At 39.2% G+C, this 19398-nt stretch overlaps 4 protein-coding genes across 4 annotated transcripts; 2 read left to right on the top strand and 2 right to left on the bottom strand.

Moving 5' to 3' along the window:
* LOC129744809 (transducin beta-like protein 3) lies at window positions 1–3547 on the bottom strand. The gene is made up of 2 exons (XM_055737518.1): window positions 3191–3547; window positions 1–2438 (listed from the first exon to the last, which is right to left on the bottom strand). Exons 1-2 carry the CDS (start codon window positions 3217–3219, stop codon window positions 35–37), a joined length of 2433 nt encoding a protein of 810 aa, XP_055593493.1. The 5' UTR covers window positions 3220–3547; the 3' UTR covers window positions 1–34.
* Window positions 3338–4168, top strand: LOC129744810 (transmembrane protein 186). The gene is made up of 2 exons (XM_055737519.1): window positions 3338–3769; window positions 3832–4168. The coding sequence occupies exons 1-2, from the start codon at window positions 3436–3438 to the stop codon at window positions 4134–4136; spliced, it is 639 nt and encodes a 212-aa protein (XP_055593494.1). The 5' UTR covers window positions 3338–3435; the 3' UTR covers window positions 4137–4168.
* An 847-nt stretch (window positions 4169–5015) lies between these two features.
* LOC129745465 (28S ribosomal protein S7, mitochondrial) lies at window positions 5016–5923 on the top strand. The gene is made up of 2 exons (XM_055738569.1): window positions 5016–5156; window positions 5224–5923. The coding sequence occupies exons 1-2, from the start codon at window positions 5122–5124 to the stop codon at window positions 5867–5869; spliced, it is 681 nt and encodes a 226-aa protein (XP_055594544.1). The 5' UTR covers window positions 5016–5121; the 3' UTR covers window positions 5870–5923.
* Window positions 5893–8463, bottom strand: LOC129745464 (glyoxylate reductase/hydroxypyruvate reductase-like). The gene is made up of 3 exons (XM_055738568.1): window positions 7021–8463; window positions 6179–6945; window positions 5893–6119 (listed from the first exon to the last, which is right to left on the bottom strand). The coding sequence occupies exons 1-3, from the start codon at window positions 7191–7193 to the stop codon at window positions 5995–5997; spliced, it is 1065 nt and encodes a 354-aa protein (XP_055594543.1). The 5' UTR covers window positions 7194–8463; the 3' UTR covers window positions 5893–5994.
* Window positions 8464–19398: the final 10935 nt, after the last annotated feature.

Below are 19398 nucleotides of genomic sequence, written 5' to 3'. Positions count from 1 at the left end.
CGCACGTGCCTCAAACACATGACCTCCAGCGAAGTTAATCTTGTTTTATTGGCACTTCTCCGGTCGAATTGCACCCACCGGCATGCGGTTGCATACACAGCAAAGTGTACTCGATAAACTTAAGATCCTTTGCGTACTCGGTGAGCCGTTTGAAGTGTCGTTCGGTGTAGGGCAGCGCCGCCTCCAAATGTTTATTGAGCTCCGACACCTGGAAGCGTCCGGTAAGCATTTCCTGCAGCAGGATGTTCAGGACCAACTGGGAGGGGCGACAGTTCTTACTGTTGGTGTTCCATTCGACCGCGTGTTTCAGAAGCGTTTCCTTGTGGTCATTTTTCAGCTTTTGAACTGTCTCCGGCAGACCTTGTTCTTGATTTTTTATGACAGCAGTTATAATTTTGAGGGTCATAAAGGGTCGATCAAGATTAAGAGAAAGTCGTAAAGCTTTCAATAGTTTTTTATCATTCATCAAATTGTTTAATTCTTGTTCCTGGAGGAACATATTATTCTTTTCGTTCTGTTCCCGTTCTCGCTTTTCGTCGGTGACATCCTTCCATCTGATAAGTTGGGAATCTGAACCTCCACTGTAGAATACACTTTCGTCTTGTGTTATGCAAATGGCCCAAATTCGACTTTCGTGCTTGTCCATCGTTTGGATGCACTCGGACGTTTTGATTGACCATAACTTGAGCAACCCATCAGCTCCAGCTGATATCAGTTGCATTCCATGGGACAAAAATTCAACCCTCAGGACAGAACTTTCATGGCTCTCCAACGTCTTCAGGCAGGTCATATCCGTTAAAGACCACAATTTTATGCAACAGTCGGCCGCATTCGTGAGCAGTATTTGATCTACAGGAGAAAAACGAACGGTCCAGATTCCCCGACGATGACCTCGGAAAACTCCCACCAACGAAAGATTACTGAGGTCCCACAGCTTGGCGGTTTTGTCCTGCGAGCCAGTGGCTACCAGACGATCATTTGGCGATATACAAACACTGTTGATGTCTTTTTCGTGAGCTAGTTCCGTTAGCGTGCAATTCAACCGAGTCAGTTCTTTTTCATCTGTAGTATCTTTAAACTCGAAGGGTATTTTCCAAACTTTCAGGCATTTGTCTTGGCTAACGCTAGCACAAAATTTACCAGAGACCTTGCTCAGTGCTACACCACCCACGGCATTGGTGTGTTTCAATCCAATTGCAACACATTGAATTTCGAACTTCTTAGAGTCGTATCGCCACAATCGAACTGAATTGTCTTTTGATGAGGACACCAGAAAATGTGCATTCGCCGATAACGATAGAACGATATCAGTATGCCCTTTAATCAACTTACAGTTCATTGTTGCTGTTTCATAAATTTTGAAATCGTTGCTGTTCGTTGCCATACCAAGATATTGATCGTTTTTACCGAAAAGGATCAGGTCCAGTATTTCATCGCTAAACCCTGAGAACTGTTTAGAACATTCAAAAGTGTCCAAATTATGGATGATAATATTGTGATCAGCTGTGATGACGGCTAACTGCAGAGTTTGTTGGTTGAACAGCATAGCTGTGATAGCAAGTCCGCCTTCTTCAGTGGCTTTTGAGACCAAACTATTGTTTTGTTTGAAAACAATTTTGGTTTCCGTCATCTCCCAAACCTTGATGATGCCTTCCTCACCAGCACAAGCAGCATAAATTTTTCCAGCATCAAATTTACAGCCAGTAATCTTTACAGAATCGGGTAAAATAATCACGCTTTCCAAGCTTTCGTACACTGGGATAGTTTTGACAGATTCTTGTGTTTCATAGTTCCACAAGATCAAAATCTTATCCCTGCCAGAGGAAACAATAAATTTACGATCGTTTGAAAATGCAACACCCGTTACTTTAGAAAAGTGGCCCGAGAATGTTTTGATCAACTCCCTAGTCTCGTAATTCCAAGCATTGATCTTAACATCGTCACCAGCAGCTAGTATAGTTTTACTTTCCATATCTGGATGGAAGACTAGTAAATTTACAACGCCCTGGCAACCACGTAGCGTTCCCTTGCTAATCTGTTCTTGTGGATCCCAAATCCGTACGGTAGTATCCGTGCCACCGCTAGCAATCAGCGAATCGTCCCCGTTAAATACTAACTCGCTTATGGGACCCATATGGACGCCTTTCCACATTTTACTGACCTGTTGGGTAGACTTATCCCACAGTCTGAGCAAACCAGAACGATGAGCCGACACCACGCTGGAACCATCATGGCTGAGGGCAAAGCTGTACACGACGTCTTCGGCTATTTCGTCGTCCGTTGCTGTCCCGCCGAAAGTAATCGGTGCAACCGTATCATCGTTGACCGATACCAAGTTTATGGTACCGGCGTTTTGACAAAGTAGTTCTTGCCCGTCCGAACTCCATTGGACCGTTCCCCCGGTGTAGAAAGCCTTGTACTGGTTCTGTATTTCGTACCTGTCAGGTAGTTCAAAGTTTAAACATGTATAAGACGTAGTTATAGTTTTTTTTTCTTGTAAATTCAAAGCTTATGTTATAGTTCTTGGTAACAAGCTAAGTTAAGTAAGGAAATTTCAGGTTACTACAAAACAACTAAACTTCATTCTGTATCTATGGGCATCATATATTCTGAAGTGATTGAAATAATTGTCCTAATCTATAAGAAGGGCAATAGTTTTAAATTGCAAATTTTTATTTTTTATCAGTATTCTGTCTTACGACATAACTTGACGAACATAATTCCTAAAATTCTTTAGTTGCAAATTATGAGGTTTATAACTGTTTCTCATAAACATGAACGTATTATTTATTTTATTCAGATATACTCTAACAGAACAACAGAATATAGTCTAACACGCCTTATGAACGTGAAACTCATGAAAATAAAGCTGATTGGTCAAGTAACCATGCTTGAACAGGTAGGTACTTTATTTTTATCTAGCTGTGGTGAGATTAGTTGTATTAAAGCCACAAATTGGACAAAATTCTAAAAAAATATATATTTAGTTTCGCGAGCAGTTAGAAGTCATACAAGTTTTTTAAGAACCATACCATTAATTTAAGGCTTATTATTTTACTAAAATGAATCAGAACACCCTATCAACACATTTGGACTTGGCCGAATCGGCAGGTCAACACATTAGTAACTGGGTCCGCCTAAAATAGCTTGTTCTATCAAAAATATGATAAATAGCAGTTCGTATACTTACACCTCCTTTAGTTTAATCTTTGCACTCATTTTAAACCAATTAATTTAACTAAAAACTCGTAAAAATCTCACACTCGCTTAACAACAAACTGCACGTGCGACTTTTAAAACGATCAATGTCAGGTTTTGTTGACATATTCTAGTACTACCAAAAAATCGCAATTCGTTTTGGTTTGGTTGCATCACGGTCGTTTGAATTAAAATTTGTGAAAAACTCTTGATTTACGAAGTTCAACCAGTTCAATAATGTTTAAAGTGTTGAGGCTTTGTTCAGCTTCCAACGTAGTTAATATCGCACAGTTGCCGGCTTCTCGAATACCGCTCGCCGGTAATCAGATATGGTCGGTGCATCGCTTTTTCTCGAAACCATCTACACTGGAACAAAACATCGGATCTGATTCGGACAAATCTACCGCCTGGAATACCATTTATCATTTTCCGGGCATAATGCTAACGGCTTCGATTAAACGGCTGCAGACCTATCCGATGATCATGACCGCCGTAAGCGTACCGATCAGCATGGGTTTGGCGTATGCAGATCTTGTGTCGATGACAACGGCCCAAGTTTGCGGATCGATAGGTATAAAAAGATAAATTTTGTTAGTAACAGTTATGTAAAATTTTATTTCATTTTATCCATAGGTTTTACCACCACGGCGACCCTTCTTCTGTTTAGCTACTTAACCAACAATCTGATCGGCTACGTGTACACCGATGATGCATGCAATAAGGTAAAAATAGCTTACGTTGACAAGAGCGGAAAGCGACAGAATCGCATTTACACCATTGACGACATTGTTCCGCGAACGGAAATGAGTCGATCGTTGTTCAGTTTTTATTTCCCGGTAAAAAATCACGATAACCGGGATCAGTACAAGCTGATTCACCGGTACGGCCAAATATACGACTATCAAGCTTTTGCGCGGGTTTTCGGTCGTGATGTTTGAAGTTGGCTAGTTTTAAGAAATTAGTTACCACATTTTGAATCATTCTGTATTCATCCGAACATTCCGGGTTGGGCTGTCACTTTTATCTATTAGTATCTCCATTTGGTTGATGGTAAGTTCACTTAGAAACACATATTGCCACCACTTATCTAAATCAATTGGTGATGAACGATCTTTAAGTCCTTGAGCTTTTCAAGCTCAAGCTTAAACTTCTTGGATACTGAATTGTGGGTAAAGCGGATGCTTTTAAAAGCCAAGAGATTAAAAAAAACATAACTGAATATTTGATTACTCAAAAATATTCACAGTACCTAGCTGTGATTATAAGCCACAGTCCGTGGCATAGGGATAGCATTCAAGTCTACTAATAGCCAACGGTCATAAGATCAAATTACGGTCAGGGCATTTATAGTGCGCTTTCTCTGGGTTGGTGGCTTTAGCATTTGAGAGATGCTAGCCAATCATCTTTTCGAAAGATGTACGCTTAGAGTTAAAAAATAAAAGGATTCTCTTCGAGAAAACATCAAATTTCATTTAGTTCCTGTATGTGATTGTGTTCATTTTTTTTAAAAGCTAATCTATTTGGATTTTTGGAAAGAACGACATTCATATCTCCGTTAATGTTTTAGATTATAGCACTACTTAATAATTATTGATGTTTTCTTCTGGTCGCTGTTACTGGATTCTAGCTAGAAAATAGCAATGCAGCAATTGTGTTTCTTTTATATTCGAAATGTGACACGTTTGAATAAATTTAAAAATATGGTAGTTTATGGTTCCTCTGCAAGACAGTAGAGTTGACCGCTACACCCTCTGAGTATCCTTAAATAAGCGTGAGATCACGCCTTCACTGTAATTTTATTGACTTAATCTAGTACTTCCTCCAAATAAGTAAACAAGAAAAACAGCGTGAAAGGGGGTGAGTTCGTTAGTGGTCGGAAAAACTTCTAATTTTTGCGTTTTATGTGGTTGAATTTAGTCAAAAATGTTAAAAAGACTGTTTTTCAAAGCAGCCCTACGGTAAGACATCAATTTAATCAATTTAATGAACTTAAGCCAATGAAAAACAATTCAAATCCCCACGCAGACCTGCCTGTTATCAGCCGCTCATGGTAGCTAACATGTCCCAGTATGGACCCCAGTTTGTGGAGCCTGTCTTCAAAAAGGAGAAACTGCGGGAAATGGAAGAGACCGGTGAAATCGCCCAGATTGCCCATGTCCCCATCAAGGCTGCCCGTAACAACGACAGCTGTTCGGTGTTCCACGACGATCTCGTCAGTCAGTTCACCAATTATGTAATGAAGAAGGGCGACAAGCGTTTGGCGAGGGATCTTGTGGAAAAGGGTTTCGAGAACATCAAACGTCTCCAGCTAGAACGGTACCATTTGGCCGAAAGCGAGGAAGAGAAAGCCAAAATCGAGTTGAATCCACGGGTTCTGCTGAGCCAAGCTGTGGAAAACTGTAGACCATTGTTGCAATTAACACCTATCAAAAGGGGCGGCGTTCGGTATCAGGTACCGGTTCCGATCACCGAGAAGCGGTCGTACTTTTTGGCCATGAAGTGGCTGCTGGAGGCGTGCCGAGAGAAGGAACGAACCGTTCACTTCCCGGAGAAGATGGCTTGGGAAGTGCTGGACGCTGCCGCCAACCAGGGCAAGGTATTAAAACGCAAACAGGAACTTCACAGACAGTGCGAGGCTAACCGAGCATATGCTCACTATCGATGGAGTTAGGATGGTTGGTTATAGTCGCGCGATTTCTTGAAATAAACTTTATTTGAAAATTTACACTTATTGATACCTTAAGAAAATTGAAAGAAAAATAATTTGTAAAATTTAGCATTTGAAAAAATTGCATTTTAAGGGCGATTGAAGGGAGCCTCCATTGGTTTGCCAGACAAAGCCGATAACACGTTGTGGGCACAAATGGCGAACATGTCCTCTAGACTCTGCCTTGTTGCAGTTCCCAAATGTGGTACGATAACTGGAAAGAGTAATTTCAGGCTGTTATAACGCAAATTTATTACTTCATTAAACTCTTACTGCAATTCGGCAAGTTAAGAACAGGATCGTTCGGTTGCAACGGTTCTGGTGTCATAACATCCAACCCTGCAGCAAAGATTGTTCCATTCTTAAGAGCATTTACCAGCGCTTTCTGGTCAACAATTCCTCCCCGGGCAACATTGATCAACACACTGGTAGGCTTCATCAATTTAAAAGCCTCGGCATTGAAGATTTCTCTAGTTTCAAGAGTCAACGGACAAACGATGAAGACGAAATCACTTTCCCGAAGCAAATCGCCAAAGCTCACAAACTGAGCACCAAACTGATCAGCCTCCGTTTTCGGTTTATGGCCAGTGTAGAGTAACTTCCCAAGATCAAAACCCTGTAGTCGTTTGGCTATAGTTTGTCCAATACCACCGAAACCAACGATTCCAACCGTTGACCCAACAACGTCCTGCCCTAGCATCCATTGAGGTCTCTGCTCCCAGTCCGAGTTCAGAATTTTTAATCGGCCTTCGTGAAATCTCCGCGCAGCCGCTATCATCAATCCAATAGCAATATCGGCAACAGGATTGTTCACCACTCGGGGAGTGTGACCTAGGGCAATTCCTCGTTTGACGAATTCTTTAGCATCAACATAGTCCATTCCTGAGGTTAATGTTGATACCGCGTTGAGTTGAGGCCCAGCTTTATCCAGCACTTCTCCATCTAAGCGATCGGCGGTCAACCAGAGGATTCCTTCAGCTCCTGGCGTAGCTTGAAGAATCTGCTCTCGCGAAGTTCCTTGACAAACCGAGACATCACATCTTAAAAAGAAGAATCAACCGTGGACGAAATTGAGTCACAACAAAAGGTCATTGGTCAAGGTCGACGAAACTAACTTGCGCCGCAGGGTGTCGATGTAGCTTACCGGTACGTCTGAACAGGTCACCAACAGCTTGGGTCGTTTTCCGTTTGGAAAATCGATTGAGTTCAGGATCGTTTCGAGACTGAGTGATCTGTAGTTTGCAGTCATTTTTGTTGCTAATTGACAAAACGATCGGCCGAGCAGCATTGCTTAGTGCGTCACCCAGAAAAACACGATCGTTTAACCAAATTTGGTCTTGTATTGGAAACTTAAAATTTTGGTGGTTTGAGACGAAATTGAGATTGTTTTCTTCACTTTACAATGTTATAATAACTTGCAGAGACTTGATTATGAAGTGTCTGATATGGATGAATAAACGAAATTGTAAGACTTCACTATGAAAAGGTTTTCAGATTTGACAAACGTTCAATTCGTTTGTCAAAAATTAAATTTTAGAAAATTTTGTAATTAGTAATATGATGATGATGATGACTAACTCTATTCCAGATACATTAACTAATTTATTAGACTGTAAAAATGTTGAGCAAAAGACTAAACAGTGTAAAACCTACATCATGTGTGATAATTTTAACGAATGATAACGAATAACAGAACGGCATGTAATGTGAATGGTACTCGAAATGGCACAGAAAAAAATCATTTCTGGGGCCTATAATTTCAAAACTGATTTTGTTCTAAATTTGAATCTCTTGACAGATTTCGTCTATATCCATCAAGTTTTTAAAGGCAGATACGCAAATCCCTAGAGAAACACGCGAGTTACACGGACTAATAAGGAACTTTCGAGTAGAAATAATACTCCCGACACTTGTAAGCGAAAAAGTATAAAACGTCTTTATTCGTCAAAGTATCAAAGGCGACTGGTACAACAAAAGAGTAACCGTTTCGTGTGAAGATGCAAACAGTACGCAAGGTACGACAAGAATGTGTGTATGTGTAGTGGTCGATGATTTCTCCCACACTCCTCCTCAGCGACCACAGCTCCTAGCGTGTCAGTCCGATCATCTCCACCAGCATTCGGAACTTCGTAGCACCCAACGGCTTCGTAAGGGTGTCGGCTAGCATCTGTTCCGATGGACAATAGACCAAAACAACTTCTCCTCGATCTACCATATCCTTGACAAAGTGCTGCCTCGTGTCTATATGCTTCGACCGTTTGCTCGTCCGTTCCGCTCGTACAAAAGATAGGCAACTTTGGTTGTCCTCGAAGATCGTTGTTGCTTTCGAGACATCTTCGCCGAAGTCTGCCATCAAACGTCGAAGCCACAGGAGCTCCTGGCACGTTTCGCTTAGCGCCATATACTCGGCTTCCATAGATGACAAGCTCACACAGGATTGACGGCGGCTTGCCCAGGCGATAGGACCACTTCCGTAAAAGAACAGGAAACCAGTAGTGGATCTTCGACTTGCATGGTCTCCCGCCCAATCTGAGTCCGAATAGCCGATGAGCCCCCATTCTTTACCAGGCTCAAATCTCAACCGTAGTTCCACCGTGCCTTTCAAATAACGAACTACGCGCTTTGCAGCTGTCCAGTCCATTTCAGTCGGTGCACTAACCTTCCGGCCCAAAAGAGAAACACTGGCCGCAACATCTGGCCTAGCGTTTACTGCAACGTACAATAGGGCACCGATAAGACTTCTGTAGCGATACGTATCCGCAAAGAGCGGGCTTGGGTGATCTGAGGCTACGTATCCAGGATCCATTGGGGAATTCGATAGCTTGCAGTCTTCAAGACCGAACTTCTTTATCATGGTCTTGATGTAGCCCGTCAATTGCAGACTGTAGTAACCGTTCTCTCGATGAACTTCGTGCCCCAGAAAATGCTTCACCGTGCCGAGATTTGTCACTTCAAACTCCTTTCGCATCGAATCGAACACTTCGTTGATCAATTCTTCCTTCGTGCAGCCAATCAACATATCATCAACGTATATCAACAACATGATGACACCTCTATCGTTTCTTCGAATGTATAGGCACATATCCGATTGGCACTGGTTGAATCCAATAGCAACTAGAACCTTGTGGAGCGCTTGGTTCCAGCAGCGCGCCGACTGTTTTAACCCGTAGATGGACTTGCTGAGTTTAAAGACCAGCTTCTCTTTTCCGGGGTTGGCGTATCCGGGAGGCTGCCGCATGAATATCTCCTCTTCGACTGTTCCGTGTAGATAGGCGGTCTTCACATCGAAGTGTTTGATCAGCATCCCACGTTTACCCGCTACGGCTAGAAACGCTCGAAATGTTTCCAATCTCGTAACTGGCGCAAATACGTTCATGTAGTCCACTCCGTAGCGCTGGCTGTAGCCCTGGGCTACAAGTCTGGCTTTGTGTTTAACGATGTCACCGGCCTCGTTCCGTTTTAACTTAAACACCCAGCGCGACCCAACAGTCTTCTTGCCTTCCGGTAGCTGAACCAAATCCCATATTTTGTTCGATGCATGAGATTCCAGCTCCGAATCCATCGCTGCTTTCCATTCAGGGCACTGCAGCGCTTCTCGATAATCTGAAGGTTCTTCGATTTCGTCCCTAGCAACACCAACGACGAAGTCGCCATAACGAGCTGGCAAAACTCCGCGGGTTGCTCTCACTGGACGCTGCGGCGTCTGCTCCTCCTGAATCTGTTCTTCGTCGGACCCCGATACTGCATCGGACAAACCTTCGAATACAGACGAAGAACTAGCACTAACATCACGAACACAATCCGCTTCATCAGGAACCTCCTCCTCTGCGGGCACCGGGACCGGGAGTTCCACCAACGATTCATCTTCTTCTTCGGGTTTATCTATCTTCGCCGACTGCTCCGAACCGTCTCCCAGCTCAATAAACCTGGCGTCCCGACTTACTGTCAACTTGTTCGTGGACCGATCTACAAAACGATAACCTTTGCGATCCTCTGTGTACCCTACAAATGTAAGCTTTTCGGATTTGTAGTCATACTTGGTGCGCTTCTGATCGGGTATCTTGACATATGCATCGCAACCGAATACTCGAACATGAGCAACATCCGGCTTCTTACCCGTCCATAGTTCAAATGGAGTCTTGCTCACAACCCGTGATGGCAAAATATTCTGGAGATGTGCCGCCGTGAGCACCGCCTCGCCCCAAAACATCTTCGGCATATCCGCATCCGCTAGCATAGAGAGGGCCATCTCCTGCAATGACCTGTTTTTGCGTTCGGCCATCCCATTTTGCTGTGGCGAATAAGGCATTGTGTACTCTGCCTTGATCCCTTCCGATTCGTAGAACACCCGCAGCTTACGGTTCACATATTCGCCGCCCCCGTCTGAGCGAATGGCAAGTGGCTTTCTCCCAAACATGTTTTCGACCAACCGTACGTACTGTTTAATTCTACCAGCTGCTTCATCTTTGCTTCTGAGCAGATGGACCACCGCATATCGACTGTAGTCGTCAATCAAAGTCATGATGTAGCGGTTACCTGATGGGGTTACGGTTTGCATGGGTCCGCAAAGATCCGTGTGAATTAGTTCCAGGGGCTTTGTTGTCTTCCGCTCGGCCAAGGCAGGGAATGGCGCGCCATCTTCCCTTTCAGACAACTCTCACATGTAACACGGATTCCGCAATCAATAATCTTAAAGCCACTTACCAGATCCTCCGATGTCATCCTGCGCAGAATATTTGGGTCCCGGTGCCCGAGCCGACGATGCCACGTGTGCTGGCACCGCAGGTGGTGATCACCCGCAGCTTTCAGCGACCTTTCCTGGATTCGCAGCTTATACAAGCTGCCCACTTTATCACCAATCACTTTCACTTCACCTGTAGAGTCCTTTATTTCACATCCGGACTGCCCAAAGTTCGCAGTAAAACCGTTCGTAGTTAACACTCCAATGGATATAAGTCCACCATCCAGTTCCGGCACAAAAAGTACGTTCTTCAGAGTGACTTCCACTCTCTCACCACGCGCATTTTCACCGAACACTGTTTTCTCACCGATCCCCGTTGCTTTTGTTTTGTTCCCGTCGGCCAACGTCACCATCAACACCGACATTTTCCGCAAATCCGCGAAAAACGACCTTTCACTTGTCATGTGACACGTTGCACCACTGTCCATCACCCAGCAACCACGGATCACAGCCCCCGCCACAAAACAAACAGCACCTCCCGAGTTTCCACTCGAACCATCCGCTTTGTTTGGCTTTCGGGCCCTTATCTTTGCCATCACTTCTCGGTTTCTTCTTGGAATTATTCTTCTTCCACGATAGCCACTGCTTGCAGTTTTTCTTAAAATGATCGGGATCCCCACAATGGTAACACCCCCGCACGTTTCTTCCACCCCCAGCGTCAAGCTTCATCGCTTTCATATCAGAAGCGAGCATTTCACCCCGATTTTGACGCTGCCGAAACTCTTCCAAGAGGCAATTTTTCACACGCAACACTGTCCAATCAGCTGTTAGCTGGCTCTGCAGCCCTTGAACTAAGTTCAAATAGGACTGAGGCACACTTCGAAACACCATCGCGATCCGCAACGATTCTTCGAGATTTTGTCCGGCTGCTGCTAATTTGTCGAACAAATCTTCCATGTTCTCTAGATGGGTTTCCATACAACCATCCTCACGCAAACTAGCACTACACAACAGATTCAGATAATGGACAATCGTAGACATAGACACTTTTTCGTGGTGGTCTTTCAATGTGGTCCACATTGCACGCGCACTATCACAACCTCTGACCACTTTAAATTGGCTATCTTCCAAGAAGAGACCGATAGAAGCCCGCGCCTTGCGGTCTCGCTTCACCCAGTCTTCCGTTTCAGGTTCTGGTTTCACAAAACGAATCACATCCCAAAGATCCTCTCGTTCTAGCAGCCACTCCATCCGCTGCCGCCACGAGCCCCAATTCTCCTGATTGAGTTTAGGGATAGACACTTTTGCAGCTTCCGCCATTGCTAAAAATTTCTCCACGTGGAAATTTTTCACCGAGAAATTAAATGGCACCGCACTCGCGCAATCGCCCGATTTCTTTTTAAAGTTCCCAACTTTCCGTAACTTTCCGCGATCTGGGCCCACAACCTAAAGGCAGATACGCAAATCCCTAGAGAAACACGCGAGTTACACGGACTAATAAGGAACTTTCGAGTAGAAATAATACTCCCGACACTTGTAAGCGAAAAAGTATAAAACGTCTTTATTCGTCAAAGTATCAAAGGCGACTGGTACACTGCAAAAAATCGACACTTATAGAATATGTTCCTTCACACATAAGCTAATATATATCTGCTACTATATGATTCAAATGAGATTTATATTAGAGTAATAGTTTTAATTGGATTGAAATATGATGTTCATTACCTTACACATAACTTTTATGAATACCTTCTTTGAAAAATTTCTCTCTTTCAAAATGGCCGAAATTGGAAAAGAAACACAAGGTACCGGTGAAAAAAACCTTTTTTATCGAAACAATAAAGGCAAATAAGGTTAGTAAATTTCGTTATAAACTTCTTATAAACGTTATTCCTTACGATAACCAATCAGCGTATGTATTTTTTATTCTCTCTCATTCACAGCAAGTTTGGTGGTAGTTGCGGATGGCCCATGTATAAGAATGCTGGATTCGGTAATGGAACCTTGAATATCCCGGATAATGAGCCACCGAAAAAGGCAACAGTGCAGTGACGAAACCCAGCTTTGAATATTTTATACGAGAAAGTTCAATGAATAAAAAAAATGTTATCTTTGAAAACAAAATCATAATTTCTCTGCTTAATTCCAAACGTTGGAAACTATATTCGAAGAAAAACATAATTTGAAGCCTATTTTTAGGCGTTTTCATAGCGCATGTAACATCCATATGTGTGAATTTATAATTTCTATGTGTCGCATATAAACCTGAAATATTTCCTGAACCTATGTGTCACACATAAATTTTAATTGGGAGACAAATTGCAAGAATCTATATAGGCCGACACATACCCCTAATATGTGGAATTTTTGCAGTGTACAACAAAAGAGTAACCGTTTCGTGTGAAGATGCAAACAGTACGCAAGGTACGACAAGAATGTGTGTATGTGTAGTGGTCGATGATTTCTCCCACAGTTTTGACGATAGATATTAGATTGGAAATTAATTAATTTTGAGTAAAATCAATCATTGATAACCTAAAAAACCATTTTGAAACTGGCTTTGAATTAATTTATTATCTATCCTTCATTCAGTCATCAGATTTTTCATCATTAAATCAAGTTTCACAGATTGAATATTTTAAAGAAATGTACGTCCACAATTTTGAAAACGGCAGTTGTTAAAGTTATTTCTAGCATCAACGAACGCCGTTCTTGAGTTTTTTATATGAAAATAATTTAATTTATTTAACAACTTCCCCAGATACCGCAAAACGTTTTGAGTTGTTCTTTAAGAAATTACAAACCTTTTTTGTTTAAATTTAATTTAAATTTTTTACCTAAATTTCCCATATTTAACTAGTTTTATTTCTTCAAAACCAAATTTCTTGCGATCTTGGTGAAGTTGACCATTGATTAATTTTTTTTTTAGTCTACACTGCAAAAAATCCACATATTAGGGGTATGTGTCGGCCTATATAGATCTTTGCAATTTGTCTGCCATTTACAAATTATGTGTCACACATATATTCCGGAAATATTTCAAAGCTGTAGGCGACACATGAAACTTATAAATTTCCACAAATTGATGTTATGTGTGAAATGAAACCGCCTACAAATAGGCTTTAATTTGGTATTCAAACTATGTTATTTGAAATCTAGCTTCAGGCGTTTTAAAATAAGAGAGACAGTTGTATTTTTTTTTGCAATGGTATAATTTTCTAGTAAAATATTTAATGTAAATCATCGACGCTCAACTGCTGTCTTTTTTCAGTGGCTTATCGCCCAGAATATCTGAGGCTACTTTTAAGAATCCAGCGTTCCACTATTGTTAAAGGACTATCTGGAATCCACAAGATAACTTGCTGTGGGGAAAAAATAGAACAAAACAACAAACGCTTTGTGATAATCGTAAGAAAAATAATCTTTTAGAAGTTGAAAATAAATTTACTAACCTTAAGTGCCTTTGTTTTTCGCATTAAAATTTCTTTCACTGGTACATACATCGTGTTTTTTTCCAATTGTAGCCATTTTGAAAGGGTGAAATATTTCAATTATCACATTCATATAAGTTATGTGTAAGGAAATGAACACCATATTCCAATCCAATATAAACTAAAACTCAAACATAAATTTTATTTGAATCATATAGTAGCAGAGGTTCATGAGGTTATGTGTGAAAGGAACATAATCTTAAAGTGTAGTTTTTTTGCAGTGTAGTAATATTCTTAATTTTTGTTAACATTTTTATAAAATATTTTTGGCAACCTGTTTTCAAAAGACCTTGAATCTAATCAACTTTAGCTGGCAGTCGAAATCAGCTCCCAAAAACATGGAACCTCGAAAAAAGGTAAATTTTGTGAAACTATTTGTAGTAATCATTTAAAAACTAAAAGCAATTTTGTTGGAGGTTTCTTTATGCAGTGGAAAGGAAACGCGTCTATTCTATCTCAGAATATCTATAAGACTGTCATTTATTCATAACTCATACATGTGTAAGTGTATTCGATCATGTCATTAACACACTGAAGTAAAATACAGTTTGCTTCTCACGTTGTCAGCACGGTTGTGCTAACAAATTTTGTCAGAATTTATCAAATAAAAATCCGTTACTTTTACAATACAATTTTCGTGTTAAAATAAACTGAATGATCTTAAGTTATTCGTTTTCATAAATGTAACATTGCTGTCGTGATTATTTATGCTGTTGTTCGGTGTCGGTCTCATAACAAAGCGTGAATGACAAAACCGCACCTGAAATTGACCAGTGAATGATTTGGCATGGTTATTGCATTATTATCATCATCGTTCGATGTCTTTATCATCATTTCATGTCGCTATCTTTTTTGGTGTCAATAATCCTTAAAAATTCACACGAGACTAAATGAAGCGGATTCTGAATTCATTCATAAAACCATTACCATTAAAAAAAAAGAAATTTTGCAGTGCGAACTAAGGAGATATCCTTTGTATTCGACTAAGATTTTAATTATGCTCTATATCGCTAAATTACAGGAGCATGAAAGCATGTTTTGCCAAGACTGTTATCTGATCTTATGAAAGGACAGCACATGACTCAGGTTTGAAGTCTTAGGTCGAATTCACAGTGAGCGCGGTGCGAAGTGCGAAGCGAATTTCCAATTCGCGCGAAAAACCGCTTCTCATTGAAACACGTTGAAAAAAACATCGACCGGCCACAGTGCAAGCGAATTTTCGTGCGAACACCTGGCTGGATCGCGCGAATTCATCCTGTTCATCCGGACATACACTGAAAATATTCTCTCGGATATTTTTTATCGTAAAATGATTTATCAAAAAAAATTTTTTCAAAAGTTTATTTATTTAATTATCATTGCCGTTTCTGTTTTGGTAATGAAAAATGCACGGTTTTTTAGCGCGGATTTTCGAAACAAACGCGGTTTCAGTCTTTTTCTATTGAAACAAATTATAACTGGCAATAAACGACCGGTGGCATGAAAGCCCCACAATATGTGTATAGGGTGAAGGGGCTTAACGGATAGAAGTTGGAATTTGTTATCCGAGGCCATCTTGAAATCCAATATGGCCCCTTTCACTCAACTTTAAAATGCTGGAAGTGACTGAAAAGCACATGAAACTCCCACAATATGGGTAATGGATGAAAGTACTCAATAAGTAGAAGTCGAATTTGGCTGTCCGACGCCATTTTGAAATACAAGATGGCGGTTTCCGCTTAATTCAAAATGCAATAAATAACTGAAAATCGTAAGGTCCATCCACAATATAAGAAATCAGTAAAAGGGATAAAAAAGTAGATGAAAAATTACTGATAAAAATTTAACAAAAATTTTGAGAGAACTGCAAAAAAGCACTGAAAAGAATAAACAAAAATATAACAAGTGTTATAAAACTAAAGTAATATTGACAAAAATAATACAAAACTGTGGGAAAATATGAATAACTATTACTAAAATTAAAAAATATGACAAAAAAAATAGTGACAAATGACAAAACTTTGAATAAAACACGCCAAATGTGGTTAAATAATTAAGCCAAAAAATATGACAAATATTACAAAATTAGACAAAAATATGAGAAAAAAACCACAGAAATGGCAAAACTATGACAAATGAGAAAAAAAAAATATGATAAAATTATAATCAAAATTTGATAATGAAATGACCTGACAGAACTAATATAAGGACCAATATTTGACAATAAATTTACAAAAATGACAAAATAATAACAACAAATTTACAATAAAATCACAAAAATCTGACAAAAAATAAGGCAAAATGGCTAGAATATGATAAAGTTTTGAAAAAAATATGACAAAAATTTGTCAAAAATAATGACAATAATCTAACAAAATTATGAAAAATGAGATAAAAATATAACAAAATATTTTCAAACATATGTAAGAAAAATGACAAAATGATGACAAATACGACATAAAAATCACAAAATTAAAAAAAAAAAAAAGACAAATCCAAACATATAATAATAATAATAATAATTTATTAATGATGAATATGTAAAAAATATATCGCAAATACGACGAAAAAATGACACAATCTATAAAAATCTATGGGCTTGTGATATGTGTAACTCAGTTGGCATGTAAGTTCCCGCCTAAGCCAATGTCCGTGAGTTCAAATACAAGAGTAATCATCGAATGCATTTGTACTGGAAAAGACTTTCAGTATGAAGAGAAGGTGGTAAAACGAATATAATCGAACGAAAAAAGACAAAACTATAAAAAAAAACTTACAATCAAATGAACAAAAAATCTGACAGAACTATGACAAAAATATGACAAACGAAAACATGACAAAATTATGACAAAAATTAAAATAAAATGACAAAAATCTTACAGTACTATGACAACCTTTGTCAATTGTCATAGTTTTGTTTTATCATAGTTTTGTAACATTTTTTCATACTTTTGTTGCATATATTTTTATCATCCGAGCAAAAACCGTTCGTTTTTGGCAACATCCAAAAAAGACGTTTTTTTGTCTTTTTTTTTATTTTTTATTTTCATTTTAAACAAATAAAAATTAATGTAAAACGTATATAATATTAGCATGAAATTTTTTCATTCGGCTTAATTATGATAGTTTTAAACAGTAAAAACATGAATTTTTCCATGTTTAATGCTCATAACTAATATAATTGAGTCAAATTGAAAAATTGTATGCTAATATAAGGTTTTACATAAATTTTGACTAATTTGAATTAAAAATCAAAAATGAAAAAGTGACAAAAAAAACCGTTCGATTTTGGCAACATGAAATTTTCGGGCGTGTTGCCAAAAACGAACGGGGTCTGTATTTGTAATTTTTGATTAGTTATTATATTTGTCATATTTTTATTTCATTTTTCATATTTTCCATAATGTTGTCAAATATTTGTCAAAGTTTTTAATTTCGAGTTTTGGCATTATTACTAATTTGTTGTTATTATTCAGTCAACTTTTATTAATTTTTGTCAGTTTTTTTTTTTTAAATTTGGTCATGGCTTTGTCATTTCAATGTCAAATTTATCATAGATTTGGTATATTTTTCTAATATTTTTGTAATATTTTTATCACCATTGCCATATTTTTATTAAAGTTTTGTCAGCGTTTCGTAATATTTGTTATTATTATATTGTATTTTTTTTCAAAATTTTGTTATATTTATGTCATAGTTTTAGAAGATTTTTTTTGCGATTTTCAGTCATTAAAATTATTTTAAAGTTGAACGGAAGCCACCGTATTGGATTTTAAGATGGCGTGTTTCATAGCGTCAGACTGCAAAATTCGACTGTTACTAATTGATTGAGTTTTCCGGAATTAACGCGGATTGGTTTTTTTTTGCGCGGTGCGTATCCCTCGCTCACAGTTTTGTTAATTTGCAAAGATTTTTTCATATGTGATTAATTTTTGCAACACCGAAGGTTTTTTTCAGTGTTGAACCGCTTCGCAATTCGCGTGCACTGTGGCCGGCCTTCAAAAGCGAACTTGCGAAATTCATCCGGTGAATGAATATTTCGCTTCGCAGTTCGCTTCGCGCTCACTGTGTTCGTACCCTTAGACCTTTGGTTTTATCTCTCCAGTCTCAAAACTAATCCTTAGTAATTTTTTGAAAAAATATATAAATTTCGGAATTTGTACGATTTATTACACAATTTCTCGGAATTACCACGCAGGGATTTTCAAAAAATAACACGTTTTTCTTGCACGGGGTTTTAACTCACACATTAAACGGGAATCGCCGGAAAAGCTTCACTGAACAATCTGCTAAGGGAACTGCAGCTTGGTACCTAGTTATTACCGAAATACAGCAATATTGACCGAAAAAACTGTAGAAAGGTTACCAATTTGGTGTTTTTTACTGGATGTTCGAAAATTTTAGCGCATTAACGGGTATTGTTACCGAAAAATCGGTGATTTTTACCGAATAAACTTCGAAACTTTGGTAAAATAAATTAGCAAACTCGTAGTTTCCCGGGTAATGTGCTTAGTTCATTTAGAAATAAAAAAAAATTCTTTTGAAGATAGCTACGTTTCTTGTGATCGGACATGAATCATTTTGTGTTATCCCTTGTGTTGATTATGAGAGAACTACCCTATCTTACAGATTTTTTTTTTCAGAATTTCATATTAACGCGTTTCCGAAATATTGTCGATACAATTGAAGAAGCTTAAACAAATTGTGCACTGTTTTTTCCAAACCCTTTCATTAGCAATTCGGAATGTAACCAAACCGTTGTTTTTACCAAAAAATATATACTATTGCGTAAGTGGTGAACTACGCTTTACTTAGAACAGATCCTTGCATGAAACTTCCAGGTTTCATGACTGAGTAAAACTTAACTTTTTGCCCTGACGTTGATTCGATCTTACAAGCGAAATGCCTCAGTCTTTCGTCTTATGTCTCAAGGGATACTTGATAATCTCTCAGGTCTGACCTCTTGATTCTACTTCTTAAATCTCATGTTTCATGTCCCAGGTATCAGATCTTAGGTCTCAGGCCTAGGTTCCCAAGTCTTCGATCTCGGATTACAGATCTGAAATCTTACGTTTCATGTCATTTCTCCAATCCTAAGGTCTCAGATCTAACGTCTCACTTCCTAGGTCTCCGATCTTAGGTCTCAGGTTTCAGGTCTCAAATTTGTTGTATCATTTCTTAGGCCTCAGGTTTCATATCTCATGTCTCAAGTCTCAGGTCTCAGGACCAGTCTTGTAAGCGGTCACCATCGTTTGAAATTTTTCGGAGACGGTCACAAACACATCTCTCTTGATTATCATTGATACGCTATCGTTTGATCGGAGAGCAAAAAATGTCAAATG

The sequence above is a fragment of the Uranotaenia lowii genome, chromosome 2 (assembly GCF_029784155.1).
Source record: "Uranotaenia lowii strain MFRU-FL chromosome 2, ASM2978415v1, whole genome shotgun sequence".
NCBI classification, from domain to species: Eukaryota; Metazoa; Arthropoda; class Insecta; order Diptera; family Culicidae; genus Uranotaenia; species Uranotaenia lowii.
This window is presented reverse-complemented; position numbering and strand designations above follow the sequence as displayed.

What these genes read in the sequence shown, in the direction of transcription:
- LOC129745464 (XM_055738568.1), bottom strand. Translation starts at nt 7,193, where the DNA reads ATGCTGCTCGGCCGATCGTTTTGTCAATTAGCAACAAAAATGACTGCA. An exon ending in ATCGACACCCTGCGGCGCAA is followed by an intron (nt 6,946 to 7,020) that starts GTTAGTTTCGTC and finishes CTTCTTTTTAAG; the next exon opens with ATGTGATGTCTCGGTTTGTC. An exon ending in TCTTAACTTGCCGAATTGCA is followed by an intron (nt 6,120 to 6,178) that starts GTAAGAGTTTAA and finishes TACTCTTTCCAG; the next exon opens with TTATCGTACCACATTTGGGA.
- LOC129744809 (XM_055737518.1), bottom strand. Translation starts at nt 3,219, where the DNA reads ATGAGTGCAAAGATTAAACTAAAGGAGGT. An exon ending in AAGATTAAACTAAAGGAGGT is followed by an intron (nt 2,439 to 3,190) that starts GTAAGTATACGA and finishes ACTACCTGACAG; the next exon opens with GTACGAAATACAGAACCAGT.
- LOC129744810 (XM_055737519.1), top strand. Translation starts at nt 3,436, where the DNA reads ATGTTTAAAGTGTTGAGGCTTTGTTCAGCTTCCAACGTAGTTAATATC. An exon ending in CCAAGTTTGCGGATCGATAG is followed by an intron (nt 3,770 to 3,831) that starts GTATAAAAAGAT and finishes TTTTATCCATAG; the next exon opens with GTTTTACCACCACGGCGACC.
- LOC129745465 (XM_055738569.1), top strand. Translation starts at nt 5,122, where the DNA reads ATGTTAAAAAGACTGTTTTTCAAAGCAGCCCTACG. An exon ending in TTTTTCAAAGCAGCCCTACG is followed by an intron (nt 5,157 to 5,223) that starts GTAAGACATCAA and finishes ATCCCCACGCAG; the next exon opens with ACCTGCCTGTTATCAGCCGC.